The sequence below is a fragment of the Perna viridis genome, chromosome 2 (genome assembly GCF_037379345.1).
Source record: "Perna viridis isolate PV_CMFRI_1.1 ecotype Kerala chromosome 2, ASM3737934v1, whole genome shotgun sequence".
Lineage (NCBI taxonomy): Eukaryota > Metazoa > Mollusca > Bivalvia > Mytilida > Mytilidae > Perna > Perna viridis.
In genome coordinates, this window is record NC_142446.1 from 60,767,443 (window position 1) to 60,786,074 (window position 18,632).

The window sequence follows — 18,632 nt, forward strand, 5'->3', positions numbered from 1 at the left end:
ATTTGCACCGGTACGGTAAGCGTCCTCTGCTTTTCTATTAACATCCGCAAGAAGTCCCATTTTTTAGTGGATTCCGAGTTGCTTATTTACTTTTCTTACTTTAATTGTATGTATTATTATGGTTATTTTATATTCTTTGTTGTGTGTGTCTGTTTTCCATGTCTGGTCTTTGTCTCTTGATCACATTCTTTGATTTCTGTTAGAATTTTGGTTCCTTGATTATTTTTTTTTTTTCATATTGATTCTATCCATTTTAGGTTTTAAGATATGAGTAATTGTACTGCCTTCCCCTCACGTGCAGAGAGTGACTGTTCTTGAATCTTATTATTGATACCCATAGTTAAATGTTCGTTTCTTTCTCCCGTAAATTCATTCCTCCGATACTTGTTTTGATGACAAAATGTACATTCATGTCTTTTATATTTTTTTATGTGTACACCCGATTCTAGCACAGTGTAAGTTTTTATGCTTATTCATAGTTATGATATACGATAAGTTCAATGTGTATTTACACTTTTTTCATAGTTTAAACATGATTTATTTCCGGTAGTATGACCTAGGACAGGAGTCAACAATTTCATTGTGGTTTTGTTTCTATTTTGCTTAGATAATTTAGTGCACCCCTTTTTAATGTTCCCTTGACCCGATTCATTCATTTTTATGTACATTTTGACGTTTCATACATGTTCACCTCCCCTTTTTTATGTATTTTCAAAAAGTATGGAACGCCAGTTTGTCACTATAAAATCATTGTCATTTTTTAAGTCTTGAATTCATGTTAGAACATGCATGTATTTTGTCATATATTTCATGATTTTGAGTTAATTGAAGTAATTTCACGATATTTCTCATCAGAAAATATGTTTCATATTTTTGTATATGTATGGTGTGCATTTAGGTTAATTTTTTCATCTTGCATTTTTTGCCCCGTGCAGGTCCGGGTGTTAAAAGAATAGGCCTGCAGCAGCGCTAAGCTTGTCGTAAATAGTGCCGGGGGCTAGGCGCTCTGCCCACAGAGCAACTGGGATGTGTGCCCCAGGTGGTGGAATGGGGTACCCCTGACGTGTTACATACTGGGGTTGTCAGACTATAATACGGAAAACCTGACCGCAAACCATAGTGGTGCACCGTGTTGGGAAAGATGCCACGTTCCTCGCACGTTAAAGAACCCTGCTGTGGTATTCGATAGGAGTAGGAACCTTTGCGCTCCGGCACAGGAGGCTAAATTGCCCGACCTTACCCATGCCCCTTTTTCCAGTGGCAATCAAAATTTGTCGACCCTATTATCCTTGTGACCCTTCCTTTTTTTTCATTTCATGTTCATTTTATCATCCATTTCATGTTCATCGTCTGAATATAGCTGAAATATTGCTGCTCGGACGTTAAACCCCAACAAACAAACAAACAAACATCTTGCATTTTTGACTTATTATGATTATATGTGTTATGATAGGTTCTGTTTTGTCATTTTTTCTTTGATTTCAACTTTTTACCGTTTTCTTGTTGTTTTACGTGAAACTCCTTTGAACATCAGCATACTTCTATGTCTTCATGCTACTGGTGTTATTGGAAGAGTAAAATCAAGGTTAACTCTAGTGCAATTTTCATTTGTCCACCCATTGGAAATGATGGAGGCAATACAGTAAAATGTATATTGGATCTGGTAGTACGAGTAAGAATGACTTTTGAATCTGATTGTACAAGTAAATAGACTCTAAATCCCGACAAATCGAGTGTATTTATGGCTTCCGTCGGAGACTTGGACAGTGAGGACTTAGACAAAATCGAGGCTCCTGAAAATGTGGATAATATCGGTCAACAAGGACAAGACACGTCCAACGATTTTTCGGAGGATAGGAGCAGGAGAATTCGCACAATGACATAAAGAGGACAATCTGTATTTAAAGCGTCTCAGCGAAAATTCTTATTGGAAATTCAAATTGTGAAAAGTGACTTACAGTTGGTTTCTCGAAACATCGAACGGTCTCGATGCACTTATCGATTTAAAGGCAGAGTTCGTGAAAGGAACCACAAACTATGATGACATTTGCAAGAAATACTTAGACTTTCTTAAACGAACCAACACGCAGGAATGTTTATCAGAAGTCGATTGTATGACATCAGAGATCAAAGACTTCTCTAGTATGGTGCGACAGGATGTTGGGCTCATGAACAAGTACATAAACGATTTGCAATCAATAGAAAAACAACAATCTGTGAAATCCAATGGTTCAAAGAGTAGGCATTCGACAAGGAGATCAACTAGCTCCTCCGCTTCTTCAACTTTAAGCAGAAAAGGGCTAAGGTAGAAGCAGAGAAGGTCCGCTTAATATTTGCCGAACTAGAAGCTAAAATCGTCAAGGAAAAGACTGATCTTGAACATCAGTGCGATCAAAGCAGCCAACTTTGACAAAGAGCAGGCGAATATAGATGCTGATTTGACTCTCTTGAACACAAAGAAAGAAGCTGCAATGTTAGAAGCAGAAGCCGACGCATTGCAAGGTGAAATTGACGATAGACTAACGCAAGTATTACCGGATCATTTGCCGATGAACGCTCATGAGAGGACCGCTGCATACGTTGATCATGTGAACACTACGTCGCCAAATAATGTTGATCAAGTGCACAAACAACCAACGATGACTTTGAGTCCACGTGCTAAACCTTTCACTTCGATTGACACAAATCTTGCTTATCCTATGGACTCCAGAATTCGTACTTCGTTGATCCTGAGAGCCGAACCAGAGTATTATCCATCGTGGAAGGATACTTTCCTGAAAATTACTCTCGACATCGGAGCTGATGATAGTGAAGAGATCGATCTTCTGCTCAAGTGGACCGGACCACAGTCCAGAACTCACGTGTAAAGTATAAAGGCCGCAAACATGTGTAATCCTTCAAACGCTACAATTCTCATATGGGATAGACTAAACAAGAGATATGAAAGCCCAGTACTAATTAAAAATGCACACAGATATGTTTTGACAAGTTTGGTGGCAAATCCTGCGCAAAATCTGCTTATGGAAGGCTTTCTCTTTGACAATCCGGACAGGAAACTCAAATCTTATGCCATTCTTGATGACCAATCAAACAGAACTTTAGCTAAGTCCGAAATTTGCGACTTCTTTGGATCAACCTCTTATTCCGACTATGTCTTGTCAACTTGTTCAGGAAAGACACACGTAACCGGACGTAAGCTTAGTGGCCTCATGATTCAGTCATTAGATGGAACTACATTGAAGTCGCCTGATATCATAGAATGCAACCAAATTCCTGACTCTTGAGATGAGATACCGACACCGGAAGTGGTGATAAACCACACTCATCTCAACGATCTTACAGACTCGATACCTCCATTGGATAGAAACTCTAAAATCCTAATGTTGATTTGACGTGATCTTTTAAGCGCACACCATGTGCTCGATCAACGACTTGGTCTTGACAATTCACCTTATGCACAGAAACTATCGGTAGGGTGGACCGTCATCGGTGAAACTTGTTTGGGTAAGGTTTATCACCCAGATATAGCCAGTGTGAAAAAAGGTACATTTACTTCAGTCAGACAGAGTGGAAATCTTTCCACCGTGTGAAAATGACTTCAAGATAGAAGAAGTCGAATACTTCGAGGCTTATGAGAAGTACTCTGATAACTATGGACACGATATATTTGTGCGTGGTACAGACGACGATAAACTAGGCCTATCTGTAGACGATAGGGAATTCCTAAAACTCATGGACAAACACTTCAAGAAGGACGAAAACGGAAATTAGTCAGCACCATTACCATTCAGATCTGATCGTCAGCGTCTTCCCAATAATAAGACTCAGGCATGGGAACGAGCAAAAGGCTTACATGTGAATTTGACTAAAAACCTTGAAAAACGAGAACACTTTCTCACATTCACGCAAGGAATCTTAGTGAAGAGTCGTGCTGAAGAGGCTCCAGACATCAGTGATGATCAAGAACAATGATTCTTACCCATTTTCGGTGTATATCACCCGAAGAAACCGGGAAAACTATGAGCTGTCTTCGATTCATCTTGTCAGTTCGATGGTCTTTCGTTGAACAGTGTACTACTTGGTGCACAAGACGTCACCAATAGTCTTTAAGGAGTCTTACTGCGATTCCGTAGAGCAGATGTTCTATAGTTTTCGAGTAGACGAGGAGCATAGAAACTTCCTGAAGTTCTTTTAGTTCTTTTGGTATACAGACAATGACTTTACCAAACCTCTCACGACATATCGTATGTGCTTCCATGTATTTTGAAATAGTCAGAGCCCTTCTATTGCAAATTATGGATTGCGAAAGACTGCTCAAGAACTAGAACATGGATCCGATATGGTTGATTTTGTGACTAGAGACTTTTATGTGGATGATGGGTTGACGTCAAAAGCCACAAGTGCTGAAGCAATTAATCTTATGACTAGGACTAAGAAAGCGTTACAACAACATGGTAACATAAGACTACACAAGATCTCGTCTAACGATGAAAAGGTTATGCGCTCATTTGACAGTGAAGACCTGGCAAATGGTCTTAAAGATCTTGACTTATCAGACACTCTCCTAGTTCAGCGCAGTCTTGGAATGACTTAAGATTTGGAGTCGGATTCATTTATGTACGGGATAAATCCAGATGTAAAACCTTACACACGTCGTGGACTATTATCTACTATTAATTGCATATATGACCCTGTTAGATATTTGGCGCCAGTAACAATTAAAGGAAAGTTACTCCTTCGATCAGCAATGACTGAAAATATCTCTTGGGACGATCCGTCGCCTCAGGAACTGTATCGCAATTGGGAAACATGGCGTACATCATTGTTTGACCTGGAAGAAGTCCGATTCTCTCGCCTGTTTATTCCCGTGCCATTCAGTCAATCTTCAAGGAGAAAAGTGCACATATACTTTGATTCTTCCGAGCAAGCTATAGCCGCTGTTTGCTACATTCAGTTAGACGATCATCCGAATTTAGGATTCATTATGGGAAAGGCTAAGGTCGCGCCAGTTCATGGCCACACAATCCCTCGTTTAGAACTGTGTGGTGCCTTGTTGGCTACAGAATTAGGACTTACCGTTTCCGATCAGCTTGACATTCCTATGTCGGATATACGGTATTATACATGTAGTCGTGTGGTGTTGGGATATATTTACAATACTTCACGCCGTTTCTACCACTATGTATCGAATCATGTTGCAAGGATTCGAAGTATCTGAATCGTCACAGTGGTCGTATGTTCACACAGGCACGAACCCATCTGATCAGGCAACCAGATCAAATGACGCGTCAAAGTTATAAACTAGCTTGTGGTTCACAGCGATTCGAAAGATTCAGTAGTTAGAACTCGCTTGTTCGTACAATTGCTCGTATCAAGGACTTTGTTTCACAAAAACCATACATAAGTCTGAGAGTATAGCTTCTTGTCAGTTTCATGATGCTGAGAAAATCATTCTTAGATCGGTACAAAGTGAAGTGTACTCAGATGAACTTACAAGTATCAGGGAAAATCAACTTTTGAACAAACGGAGTACACTACTAAAGCTCAACCTGTTCATAGATAGTAGTGGAATTCTGCGTGTTGGAGGACGCATTTCACTCTCTAGCGTTAGTTCAAATGAGAGACACCCAATCGTTATTCCCAGTAAACACTGGATTTCGACCCTTATTGTTCGTTACTTCCATGAGAAAACACAACACCAGGGTAGACATTTTACCTCAGGAGCAGTGCGTACTGGAGGTTATTGGATCGTTGGAGGCAAGCGTCTCATATCTTCTCTGATTCATAAATGTGTAACTTGCCGAAGGCTTCGTAGACCTACGGAACAACAGAAAATGGCAGATTTACCGAGTGACCGTGTGAATCCAGAGCCACCGTTCACATCAATAGGCATCGAAACATTTGGACCATGGTCCGTAGTTAACCGACGTACACGTGGCGGACTCGCAATTGCTAAGCGTTGGGCCATCATCTTCACTTGTATGACCACGAGAGGCGTTCACATTGATGTAGTGGAAGAATTAAGCTCTTTGTCATTTATCAATGCATTCAAGAGATTTACAGCGATCCGTGGCCAAGTGAAACTAATAAGGTCAGATAGAGGAACAAACTTTGTCGGAGCGACTGACTCTCCAGGTATCACTACCATAAACGTTGAGGATTGACATACGATACAATTTCTCTATGATAATGGAATACAGCGGCGTTTTAATTCACCACAGTCCTCCCATATGGATGGCATTTGGGAGCGGATGATCAGGACTACTCGATCAATTCTAGATTCCATGTTATCTGAAGTACCCGGGAATGATCTATCTCAGGATGTTCTAGTGACACTTGTAGCAGAGGTTACTGCCATTATAAACTCTAGACCTCTTACCTGTGTATCAACTGATACTGATGAACCATTTCCGCTAACCCTAGAGCTATTGATAACTCAATAACCAAATGTTTTGGTTCCAAAGGATGTTTCGTTCAACTGCAAGGACATGTTTCACGCTGAATGGAAAAGGGTACAATACCTTGCAGACATTTTCTGGAAGCGTTGGTATTTCGAATACCTTCAGACTCTCCAAATCCGTCAGAAATGGAACAAGGAATATGACAATATCCAAAAAGGCAATATCATTTTGCTCAGAGACAATCAAGTGAGTCGTATCAACTGGCCTATGGGTATGATCACTAAAGTATTTCCTAACGCCGACTATCTAGTCCGAAAAGCAGAACTGCGTATTGTACATTCCGTGGGCGACAAAACTGTGCAAAAACATCTGTATTCATCTGACCTGTTACTGAAGTCATATTACTCTTGTTGAAAAGGTGGAACAACAATAGTGACATCAAGATGCCAGACGGGGAGTGTGCTGTCTTCCCCTCACGTGCAGAGAGTGACTGTTCTTGACTCTTATTATTGATACCTATAGTTAAATGTTCGTTTCTTTCCCCGTATATTCATTCCTCCAATACTTGTTTTGATGACAAAATGTACATTCATGTCTTTTATAATTTTTGATGTGTACATCTGTTTCTATCACAGTGTAAGTTTTTATGCTTATTCATAGTTATGACATACGATAAGTTCAATTTGTATTTACACTTTTTTCAAGGTTTAAACATGATTTATTTCCGGTAGTATGACCTAGGACAGGAGTCAGCAATTTCATTGTGGTTTTGTTTCTATTTTGCTTAGATAATTTAGTGCACCCCTTTTTAATGTTCCCTTGACCCGATTCATTCATTTTTATGTACATTTTGACGTTTCATACATGTTCACCTCCCCTTTTTTATGTATTTTCAAAAAAGTGTGGAAGCCAGTTGTCACTTTAAATCACTGTCATTTTTAAAGTCTTTAATTTAAGCTAAAATATACATGTATTTTGTCATATTTCATGATTTTGAGTTAATTGAAGTAATTTCACGATATTTCTCATCAGAAAATATATTTCATATTTGTGCATATGTGTGGTGTGCATTTAGGTTCATTTTTACGTTTTGCATTTTTTACTTATTATGATCACATGTGTTATGATAGGTTCTGTATTGTCATTTTTTCTTTGATTTCTGCTTTTTACCGTTTTCTTGTTGTTTTACGTGAAACTCCTTTGAACATTAGTATAATTATATGTCTTCATGCTACTTGTGTTATTGGAAGCGTAAAATAAAGGTTAACTCTAGTGCTATTTTCATTTGTGCGCCCCTTGGGAATGATGGAGGCACTACAGTGATTGAAAGAAATTGCTCCAAAGGGACATAACTCTTAAAGAAGATGTATCCTTAGCATCTGTTTACAGTCCAAAATGACGTCTACATGTTAAGTAATTATGATTATGATATCCTTAGAAATGAAGAGGGGGTTAGTTGAAAAAAAAGTCAAAAAAGGAAAGATAACTTTTAAAATGGGTGATGGAATCCTTAATAGTATCATACTGTATATAAACGAGGTCTATCGATGGTCCACATTTGGAAATAATATCTTGAAAGGTAACGAAACAGGGCCATATCAAAGTAAATGTTTCAAGAAAAGAATATGTCTTTCCCTTAAAAGTTTTCTCCTTGTTATGTACACGTTCAGACCTTCTCTTTGATATATAACGAGCCAATCTTCACAACGCTTTTTGTTTGCAGTTGGTGACCTCGTCAAATGCAATTATCGAGGTTTTCATCATAATTTTTGTAATGTGCACGTGATGAACTTTCATTCGATATGTAACAAACGTAAGCATTGTGCACTCATTTACCCCAATCAAATACTTTTACGGTAAAACGAAATTCATATTTGTGATAACTATAACCAAGACGGACAGAAGGACCCTGATGGTCGTTTTTAGGAGAGACAGAATTTTATTGACCTTTAAGTCCTGGACATTGTTCATTTGATCGTTTTCAGATTTTCTCCGTATCTGTTTTATCTATATTTATTGATTGACATTTATGTATTTGTAACAAGTGTAAACACAGACTGGTATTGCCCGAGGGGCAAGTATAGACGCAGACTGCTAATGCCCGAAGAGCAAATTTGAACATGCATACGTTTTGTCTTGAATGTGTTTGCATTGTCTAGAAAACCCCTCCATTTACTGATATCAATATTGAATTATGCGTATGTTGATAAATATCCATTAACATATGTTACTAAATATCTACTGATATCAATAAATGGGGAACAAATTCTACAACGGCTTGCCATAACTATAAGACAGGTCATATACATATAACAATGCTTGTTTCTTGAAGGTGTACTTACATGGATGTGTTGAACTTGATATGTCATGTTAAGAGTAATCAAGGGAACCAAGGCCATGGCGGCAATCAAAAGAACGCAATCCAGGGACAAAGACCAGACATGGAAAACAGACACACACAACAAAGAACAAAGTAACTAAAATCATACATACAAAGTAACAAAAGCAAATGAGCAACTCGGATTCCACCAAAAACTGGGAGTATGGACCAGGTGCACCGGCAGGTGAGGATTGACCATTTCACTTTATGTACGTTCGCTGGGTAAAATTCTGGACTCTCAGTTTTTTTGGGGTTTTTTTATTTAACAGAAACCAACAGTGTGATATCTGTCAGTTACATGGGGCCCTTATTTGAAAACGGTAGGGGTCATATATACTCAAAATTAAATAGGAGTAGTGAATTTCCTTTAGTACTTAGTAAAATCATATCACAATTTCATAACAACTGATCAACCATAACTGAAGTCATCTCCCGAAAACCAAGTAGATATGAGCGACGACGACACGGACGCCGCCGACAATGACGTCGCTGTCAGCACTAGTTAAACAGTTCCCTATCGAAAGAGAATAAAACAGCAAAACTGTAAAGTTTTTCCACTAACAGTCATGCATTCAATAGAAAACATTCAAACTGAATCAAAATTACAATACCGGTATATGAAGAATTTTAAGGCTAAATCCATCGATACCGAATCACATTTAACACTTCAAAATCAATATTTCAACTAAATCCTGTATCAGACAATTTTATCAACTTCTAAGTAGCCTGAAAAATGTTTTTTATACTATAGTACTTGTTTCAGAACCAACATAACGTCTATGTACATTCAGTACTTCACAACACTGTCATTAACTTTAGAATCTCTTTTTCATTACATCTTGTAAATCTTCTTCACAATTAAACAAACCTTAGTCATTTTACGTGTGTAGTATTAATGTCTTGATGCTTAATAAAATCCCCACCTTTCTAACAAATGTTTAAGTATAAAGTGACTAAAATTACATTTTTATGTATATGTACAAAGTTTACTTTATTGGCACGAGGTCATAAAAAAAAAAACAAAAAATGGTTTAATTTAAAACCACATCAAGAGTTGTCAGTACATGCAGTCTGACATACATATACAGCAAAACTAAAAATCGCTGGAGCTCCTCGGGAATGTAATTACATGTACACTGTACTTTTACGTGTACATAATGTCCATATGTAAAATGTAGAGTACCTAAAACTTTATGTTACAATAGTGGGTAGCTAATCATACTACAGCAGATTCCTCAATGCCTACTCCAGCAATGCGAGAGGTTGTCTGACGAGTTATTTTCTGACTTGGTGCTATTCTAACTTCTAGCATCTGACACGTTGAAAGCCACCGCAAATGTGAATTAGCTAAACATGTGTTTTAAAATATTTTAAGTCTTTTATTTACATAAAAGAAGTTTAACCTACCGGAAATCGAGCGATAAAAATCCTAAATATTTGTTAAAACTGCATTAGCTGTCAAATTCGTAATTTTTTTTCTGTTGAAATATACATTAACTTTGAATTAATTTTTTTTAATAATTTGTACTTTTTCTGTATAATTTCATTTGATATCCACATATAAAATGCATTAAATACATGAAATAGGTGTCTATATATTCATTGTCTTGCAAGACAAAAAATCGACCTAGATAACTTCGTATGCATGTGACTTCTGGTGACCTTAATCCGCGCATGTGCTGTAAGGGTCGCTTCTTTAGTAACTAATCTGATTGCAAAGTGAAAGTGGTTATTCAACGGCAAGGAAGACCGACGGACTCAAGCCTTATAAGAAAAAAGCTCGAAAATAACGCAAGGATCCTTTTGAAATTTACGTATTGTGAAATAATGTGGCTCAAATATGGTCATTATTCATTTGAAAACTAATCAAGAAATGGATGAAATGAAATGAAAACAAAACAGGTGCTTACCAGTGTATCCGTTATTGTTATTTTTTTTACCAAGGTTAAAGTATTTTTAACCTACGTGTATGTCCTGTCGGCAATCTTCGTAAGTAATGTCGAAAAATAATTAGATCAGAGCTATCGATTTTCTCTGATTAAAAAAAAAAAACGGCATTTTCACAATATTTTGTAGGTATTATCGACATTGATTGCTTCAATTGCAATACTACTAACTTATTTAATTGAATCAGCAAAATTGAATAGAATCAAAACTGAACAAATTTGACAGCTAATGTAGCTTTAAAATACCTAGAAAGAATGTGTAATGAAGACAGTTGTCAAGATGACCAGCATTTTTGAATTAGGTCACTAATTTTACGGAATACAATATATTTTTGACAAAACGAACTTAAATATGTTGAAGGCAATTCGTTGGTTAATTTGATATGTTCGTTTTTCAAATTTTAAATTCCGTAATTTTAACAACCGGAATTACACACTCAAAAAGCTAAATCCTCTTACGAAGTTCATCTTAACTGCAATTACAAAGGAGTTCCAGGATTGCTGGATTTTTCATCAGGTAGGTCATTTGTTTTTCTTCAGTTTAGTAACTTTTTCCCGTTTTATGGAAAAGAAACTGTATAAAACGTTTTAAATGGTAAATAGTTTACTATAATTCTGTCGATTTCAAAGAACGTCGGAACGAGCGTCATGCAATGTGTTTCGCATAACCCATAGTTTTTTTTTAAACAGTCAAAAAGTGTTCAAGGATTTATTAAATCCATCATATATACATATATAACATATATACAAACATATCAGATGGAAGAAAGAGGTAGTAGCTACATCTAGATGTTAGGTTAACTTTTACTGAACTTAACTAAGACTAGAACTGGTCTTTCTACGACTAACTCTCAACTACACTCTACATTAATCTCTACTCTACTCGAAGCTCAATTGTCTCTAGTTAATATATAACTTATTAACTTACATTATGTATTAACTGAAAGGCGGATCGTATAGATTTCAAATGTCTTTGATTAACTAATAATAAAAAGAAAGAGGTAGGAAAGATAGATAATGAATTGCATCTTGCATTTATTGTCCATTAATCCATGATAGGTCCACAACAAAGGCTAATTAAAAATGGTCATCTGGTTGAAAATGTGCATCAAAACGTGCACAGAACGATTATATCGTCAACAGTTTTGTAGCGACTATGTTACACTTATTCGGTCCCATCTACAGAAATATTCTGGAATATTTCAAAATGCTTCACACCACTAATAAAACAATAGTCTATTAAATAATTACACAGCAAAACAGGATTGTTGAGATCCAACGTTGCTTTAGAAGTAGCAAAACATTTGCAATTTACGGATTAGTTCAAACACTTTTATATAACACAGCAAACAGCTAACTATCTGGTATATGTTACACGGTTATAACGAAAGTTCAAATAAGTAGACTTACTGCCTTCCCAGGTTTATTCAGTCCAGTCGAAAAGGACGGCTTATTGCTACTAAAACGTGAAAGTCATTTCTACTGATTTATGATTACAACACAGCAAATCAACGTGATAATCAGCAATAATCATACATCAATTCTCATAATCATGGGTACATATGCACAATTTAAGCGGCTAATTGCTCGTAATATATATAATAATGTAAACAGTATCACTATCGATAGATTTCAATTCAATCACCACAGCTTTGTGATCGATACCGTGCAATTTGAACATGGTACAGGGTTTTATCTTCTCTGGAGGCGTAGTCTTCACCTTCGGGCATGTACAACCGACACCATTGGTACCCAGGGGTGACTCTAATACACTTTTCCTTGCTTCACCACAGACTAACCAACACATGAAACCCTACCCGTTAATGTGTGTAAATAAGGTTTTAATGTGCTCAAGTGACTCCTTTTCTGAAATTTTAACAGAATACTGAAGTTGGGCAGGCAAATTCTGACCTCAACAACAATAGCTGTTGTAAAAAAAATAATTTTTAATTGTGTAGATCACTCCTGTATTATTATTTACATGTAGTACCCCCTTTTGTGATATTTTTTTAATTAATGCATGAAACATAATCAAAACTCAAGCAAAAATATATTTCAAAAAAAAATTCATGACAACTACATTACAAAATGAAGCCTAATAGTTTATCCACTAATTCTATTTTTTTATGGTTTCCAATTAGTTGTTTAGTATTCTTCACTATTTGTTCATAGAGAGCATGGATTTGTTTCGAGTCAGGTTTATTTTTGCGTTTCAATATACTTTTAACTCTTATTTCATCTACTGACATGTCGTCATAATTACTTTGTTCCTAATTATTATCAATATCATAATTAGTTTCAGTAGTTTTATCATAAATATCACTATCAGACTCAATATCAGGTCTAAGTAAATGTTTATGTTTTAACTTATTATTTAATTCCATATAAGGAATGTCACTTCCAGAATTTGAAAAATCTGTTCTTTCTCGTCGAAATCTTTTAACAATTTTAATCAAAGGTTCATTTTCTGAATCATTATCACTAAAATTTTCTGATTCTGTATGTTCTGGGTTCAAATTGAGTGGCTCTCATTGGTCTATCAAATTGATTTCTTGGTATAATCCACTCATCAATTTTAACAGGGAGAAGATGTTCAGCATGTACTTGAACCATCTAACTGATTTTTAACAATGAAGGAAACGGGTCCTGTCTTTCCAATAATTCTAAAATAAGGTTTCCAATTAGCTTGTAGTTTATTTTGTTTTGTATGAAGTTTTAAATAAACAGGGTCTCCTAGTTCAAATTTAACCTCTTTAACATTTTTACCAGCATATTTTGCCTGGCGCTTCTTTGCTTTTCTTAGATTTTTATACACCATTGTAAAGCTTTATGTTGTTCTTGTAAAGAAATTTGGTGCTCTTCTTTTTCATAATACTTTCGTCTAGGTTTTAAAATGTTGTCCACAGGCAAAATAGGGTCTCTACCATATGAAAGATAAAATAATGAGAACTTCGTTGATTCATTTACATTAAATCTTATTGTGCCTAAGTCTGATTTTGCCTAAGTCTGATTTAAATACAAATCCCAAGTTTGCATATTATCTTGTATTTTCTTAGATAATACATTTTATAAAGTTCTTTGAAATCTTTCAACTTTGGCATTACTCTGAGAATGGTACAATGATGTGGTAATATGATATAAATTTAAAATATCTAAAACTTCTTTAACAATACGACTTGTCTTTTCACTACCATTATCAGTCAAAATAGCTAAAGGACATGAAAATCTTTGAAATATCCCATCAATGAGCAAATGTGCTATATTTATTTACTCTTTGTTCTTTACAGCAAAAGCTTCTACCCAACCACTATATAAACAAATAAAATTAATTATGTACCTATTCCCTGACAATTTTGTTGGATAAGTTCCTGACAAATCTAAACCAACTTTAGCAAATGGAAATGGTGGAACATCTGTTTCTTGCATAGGAGTTTTTTTTTATTTCTAGCACTTCTCATTTGACAAATTTGACATCTAGAGATGTATTCATGAAGATCTTTATATACGTTTTCCCAATAAATTTTTGGTTTTTTATGCTATTAAATACTTTTATTATACCCATATGTCCATTCATATTATGATACTGATCCATGACAGCAGTTCTTAATTGTATGGGTATATACAATCGAGTAATTGGTTCATCGTCTGCATTAGATATGTAATACAGCAGATCATTAATTATCACGAATCTATTATTGATTGATTTATGTTCTGTTTGACATTTAAACTTATCCACGATTTCAACAATGCCTTTATCTTCTTCTTGTTCTTTTTTCACCTCAAAATTTTCAAATGTTTCTTGTCTCTCTGTTACAGTATCTTTATCTGCAGGTAATTTATAACTAGTAAAAATATTTAGGACTAAAATTATTTGAATTCAATGTATCGTTCTCAAATGTTTTGTCACTTATTTCAATTTCAACTACACTTCTCTCATTTGTGTCATTATCACTTGGAGGTGACCTTGAAAGCAAATCAGCACATGCGTTTTCAGTACTAGCTATGTACTGAATTTTACAGTTATAACCAGCAATACTAAGTGCCCACATTTGTACTCTTTTATTTTCATTTGACTTTCTAAAAGATATTTTAAAGGTTTATGATCAGTCTTCATTATGAATTCTGCTCCATTCAAATAATGATATAATTTAGATAAACTACAAAATATTGCAAATGCTTCTTTTTCTATGATTGGCCATTTTCTTTGAGTATTACTTAATTTATGAGACAAGAAATATATCGGCTTTTCACTAGTTTTAACTCCATTAATTTTATTCTCATTTTCTTCACAAGGTTGAGTTAAACAAGCACCAATACAAGTATCACTTGCATTACAATATAATGTGTAAGGTTTTGATGTATCTGGATATGCCAAAAGTGGAACTATGTATTGATAAACTTTCTCTTAAAAATTCAAAAGCTTTTTGACAAGTTGTTGTCCACTTAAATTTTGCATATTTCTTTGTTAACTCAGTTATTGGTTCTGCTATTTTAGAATAATTTGAAATAAATTTTCTGTAAAATGATGTCGTACCAACAAATGATCTTACTTCTCTAACAGTTGTAGGTGTCGTTAAAGATTTAAAAACTTTTATATTGTCTTTGTCTGGACTTACACCATGTTCATAAAGTACAAAACCTAAATATTTTGTCTCTTTTTGTAAAAATCCACACTTCTTTAATTCTAACTTTAAATTATGCTGTCTCAATCTATTAAAGATTATTTGAGTGTGTCTCGTGATCTTCAAAAGTTGAACTAAATACTAAAATATCATCTAAATCTGCAATTGCAAAATCTTCTAATCCTTCTAATACTATATTCATGAGTCCCGTGAACACTACAGGAGCATTTGATCACTTAAAAGGCATGCAATTAAACTCGAACAAACCCTTAAAACATGTAAATGCAGCCATTTCTTGACCTTTTTCATCCATTGCTGTCTGCCAATAGCCTGATCTTAAATCATAATTACTGAAATATTTTGCATTTCCTAATTGAGCTAAAATTTCATCAATATGAGCTAAAGGATGTGAATTTATTTTGGTGATCTGATTCAATTTTCTATGATCAATACAAAATCTAGTTGAATCATCTTTCTTCTTTATTAAAACAATAGGTGCCGACCACGGAGATTGTGATCTTTTGATAATTTTTGCATCAAGCATTTCTGTAACAACTTTTTCAACAATATTTCTTAGAAGTTATAGAGTTCTATAAGGTTTTAATATAATTGGTTGGTGGTCACCAGTATTGATTTTCATTTTTACTGTATCAGTTCTTCCTAACTGAGTATCTTTTTCTGCAAAAATAGAAGTTTTCTTTATAAATGTAAAACATGCATTAACTGTTTGTGGTATGCATTAACTGTTTGTGGTTTCAAAATTACATTTGATCTCAATCTTGCTGTTGATTCTACCCGTACATTTTCTTCTGAAGGCACATAAACATTTTTTATTCTCAAACACAAGAGATCATAATAGATTCTAACGCCTTTTGTTGTCATCCTATCACGTCAAAGGATAACATTTTTCTGACGCAGCCGGTATAGTTTTGCTTTTTACCTTTTGACCTTAAAGACGCTCTTCCATTGGAACGCAAGTCACCTGATCAAAATTATGTTTCCCTATTGGCCTAATACTGGTAACTTAGTGGCGCTCGAAAAAAATGTATCGGAATTTGAATTTGCGAGGCATGTGTTATTTCCTGATGAAATGTAGAAAATTATAAGTACATGTAAAAAGAACAAATTTTACTGCGTCGGGTATCTTTTTTGAAAGATAGTACTTGTTATTTATGCGATCAGCAACACAAAACAAGTGATTTCGTGTAATTTTTTTAATCTTAAAACAAATGTTAACAAAACCTAAACCTTTCAAAGGTGAATTTGTAACTGATCGTAAACTAACATTTCTTTTTATCAATTATGGTGGATTTTTCATAGATTTATAAGCGTTTTATGCAAAATGCTTAACTCCGCAGCTGAATCAACAAGGCTACCATATTTTCTATTCTCTATTTTACTTTAACAGGAATTAGGACTACCAGCTAAATTTATTTTGAAATGTGGCGAACTATTTTCAATAATGCACTCTTTATCGGCTTCGTCATGAAGAGAGCTTTTCTTTTAAGTTTTCCTGATACGTTTTTGTATTCTTAAGCTTTTCATTCCTACAAAATTTCTTAACGTGTCCTGTCAGTTTACATTTCCAGCAAATTACAGGTTTCTTTTTCATTTCTAAAATTTTGAAAAGCTTTCCAACCATTTGTATTTTTTTTCTCACATTCGTTGAAATCATTTTTTCCTTCAATAATTTCCTGAACATCGAAATCATATTCTTCAAATTTACTGTTTGTATTTCTAAGTTCAAATCTTTTCTTTACATTTTGTTCTTCAATAGCAATATCCAAGCTGCTTCTAAATATCTAGGATTATGACGCATTACTTTTAATTTCATGTAATCGTGTTTTAAACCATCAATGAAGAAACCTACAAGTTGATGTCTATAAATGTGAATTCCACCTGGTTGATTTATACAAGATTCTTCAGCTAGATTTAATAATCTTTCACCAAACATTTGAACAGTTTCATCAGCTTTTTGTTGAACTTCCGAAAGTTGCTGTAAAGCGTAATGGCTATCAGTAATTTCGGCAAATTTTGTAGCTAATTCAGCTTTTAATGCAGGCCAGGTGATAGCTTCTTTATTAATAAAAAATTCTTTTCAGGAAGGAACTAACACAACCTCTAGTGGTTTGAAATGCAACCAATTTAACCTTTTCAAGTGGTAGATTACAAACAATTGCATGTTTCTTTATATTTTTTATCCGTTCTTTGAATTTTGTTGGATCACCATCAAACGAAGAATCAATCGAGCAACACTCTGGGCACCTATTAAATTAGTCAACCCAGAAACATTATTTGTCAAATCATGAAAACCAACCCCAATCATTTCGTTAGCCGTTTGTAGCAAATGAAAGTCTATTAAAGCCACTTACCTAAGTGCTTTGTGAGTTTTATGCTGATATAGTTTTATGAGTTTTATGCTGAGGAAGGATATCTGTTATCCGAAATATTCAATTTAAATTTTACCATCTTCTGGTGATGTTAAACATATTTAGACGTTTATATATATACAAACAAATCAGATAGAAGAGAGAGGTAGCAGCTACTTCTAGATGTTAGGTTAACTTCTACTGAACTTAACTCAGACTACAACTGGTCTTTCTACGACTAACTCTTCTTAACTACACTCTACATTAATCTCTACTCTACTCGAAGCTCAATTGTCTCTAGTTTATATATAACTAATTAACTTATTAAATGTAAGGCGGATCGTATAGATTTCAAATGTCTTTGATTAACTACTAATAAAAAGAATTAGGTAGGAAAGATAGATAATGAATTGTTTATGCATCTTTGCACTTATTGTCCATTAATCCATGACAGGTCCTTAACAAAGGCTAATTACAAATTGTCATCTGGTTGAAAATGTGCATCAAAACGTGCGCAGAACGATTATATCATCAACAGTTTTGTAGGAATACCTCAATGTCATGTATTTTGCAACACAATAGCTTCCCAGACAATCTATAGCAATGCTGGAGTAATAAATAGACCATCCTATTACGCCTAAAAATATGTTATGTTTCCAGTCACCCTACCGACCCTCCTTCAGACCCCTATCCAAAAGTTTTTATTTGTCATTTTGAAAAAATTAAAACATAAAGTCTGCTGATTGACTTTCAGAAAAAAAAAAGTAAAAAATAAAGCCATAGATGTTTTTTTTTCTATCCTAGATAGAAAAACAAAGAGAAATTATGTTTTTTTTAATATTTATATTGTAAACACACATGTCGTGGGTGTGCTTTTGGTCGTGGATAATCCCTTTTGGGATACGGCACTTGAA

The 18,632-nt window shown here is 34.8% G+C and overlaps 1 protein-coding gene across 1 annotated transcript; it reads left to right on the forward strand.

The window, feature by feature from the left end:
* The first annotated feature begins 4,747 nt into the window (after nt 1-4,747).
* On the forward strand, nt 4,748-6,164 carry LOC148626318 (uncharacterized). The gene is made up of 2 exons (XM_088571096.1): nt 4,748-5,115; nt 5,459-6,164. Exons 1-2 carry the CDS (start codon nt 4,748-4,750, stop codon nt 6,162-6,164), a joined length of 1,074 nt encoding a protein of 357 aa, XP_088427222.1.
* The last annotated feature ends 12,468 nt before the right edge of the window (nt 6,165-18,632 follow it).

Excerpts from the sequence above, each read along its gene's own strand:
- LOC148626318 (XM_088571096.1), top strand. The coding sequence starts at position 4,748 with ATGACTGAAAATATCTCTTGGGACGATCCGTCGCCTCAGGAACTGTAT. Across the intron at positions 5,116-5,458 it reads ATTCCTATGTCGGATATACG|ATCGGTACAAAGTGAAGTGT; the intron begins GTATTATACATG and ends AATCATTCTTAG.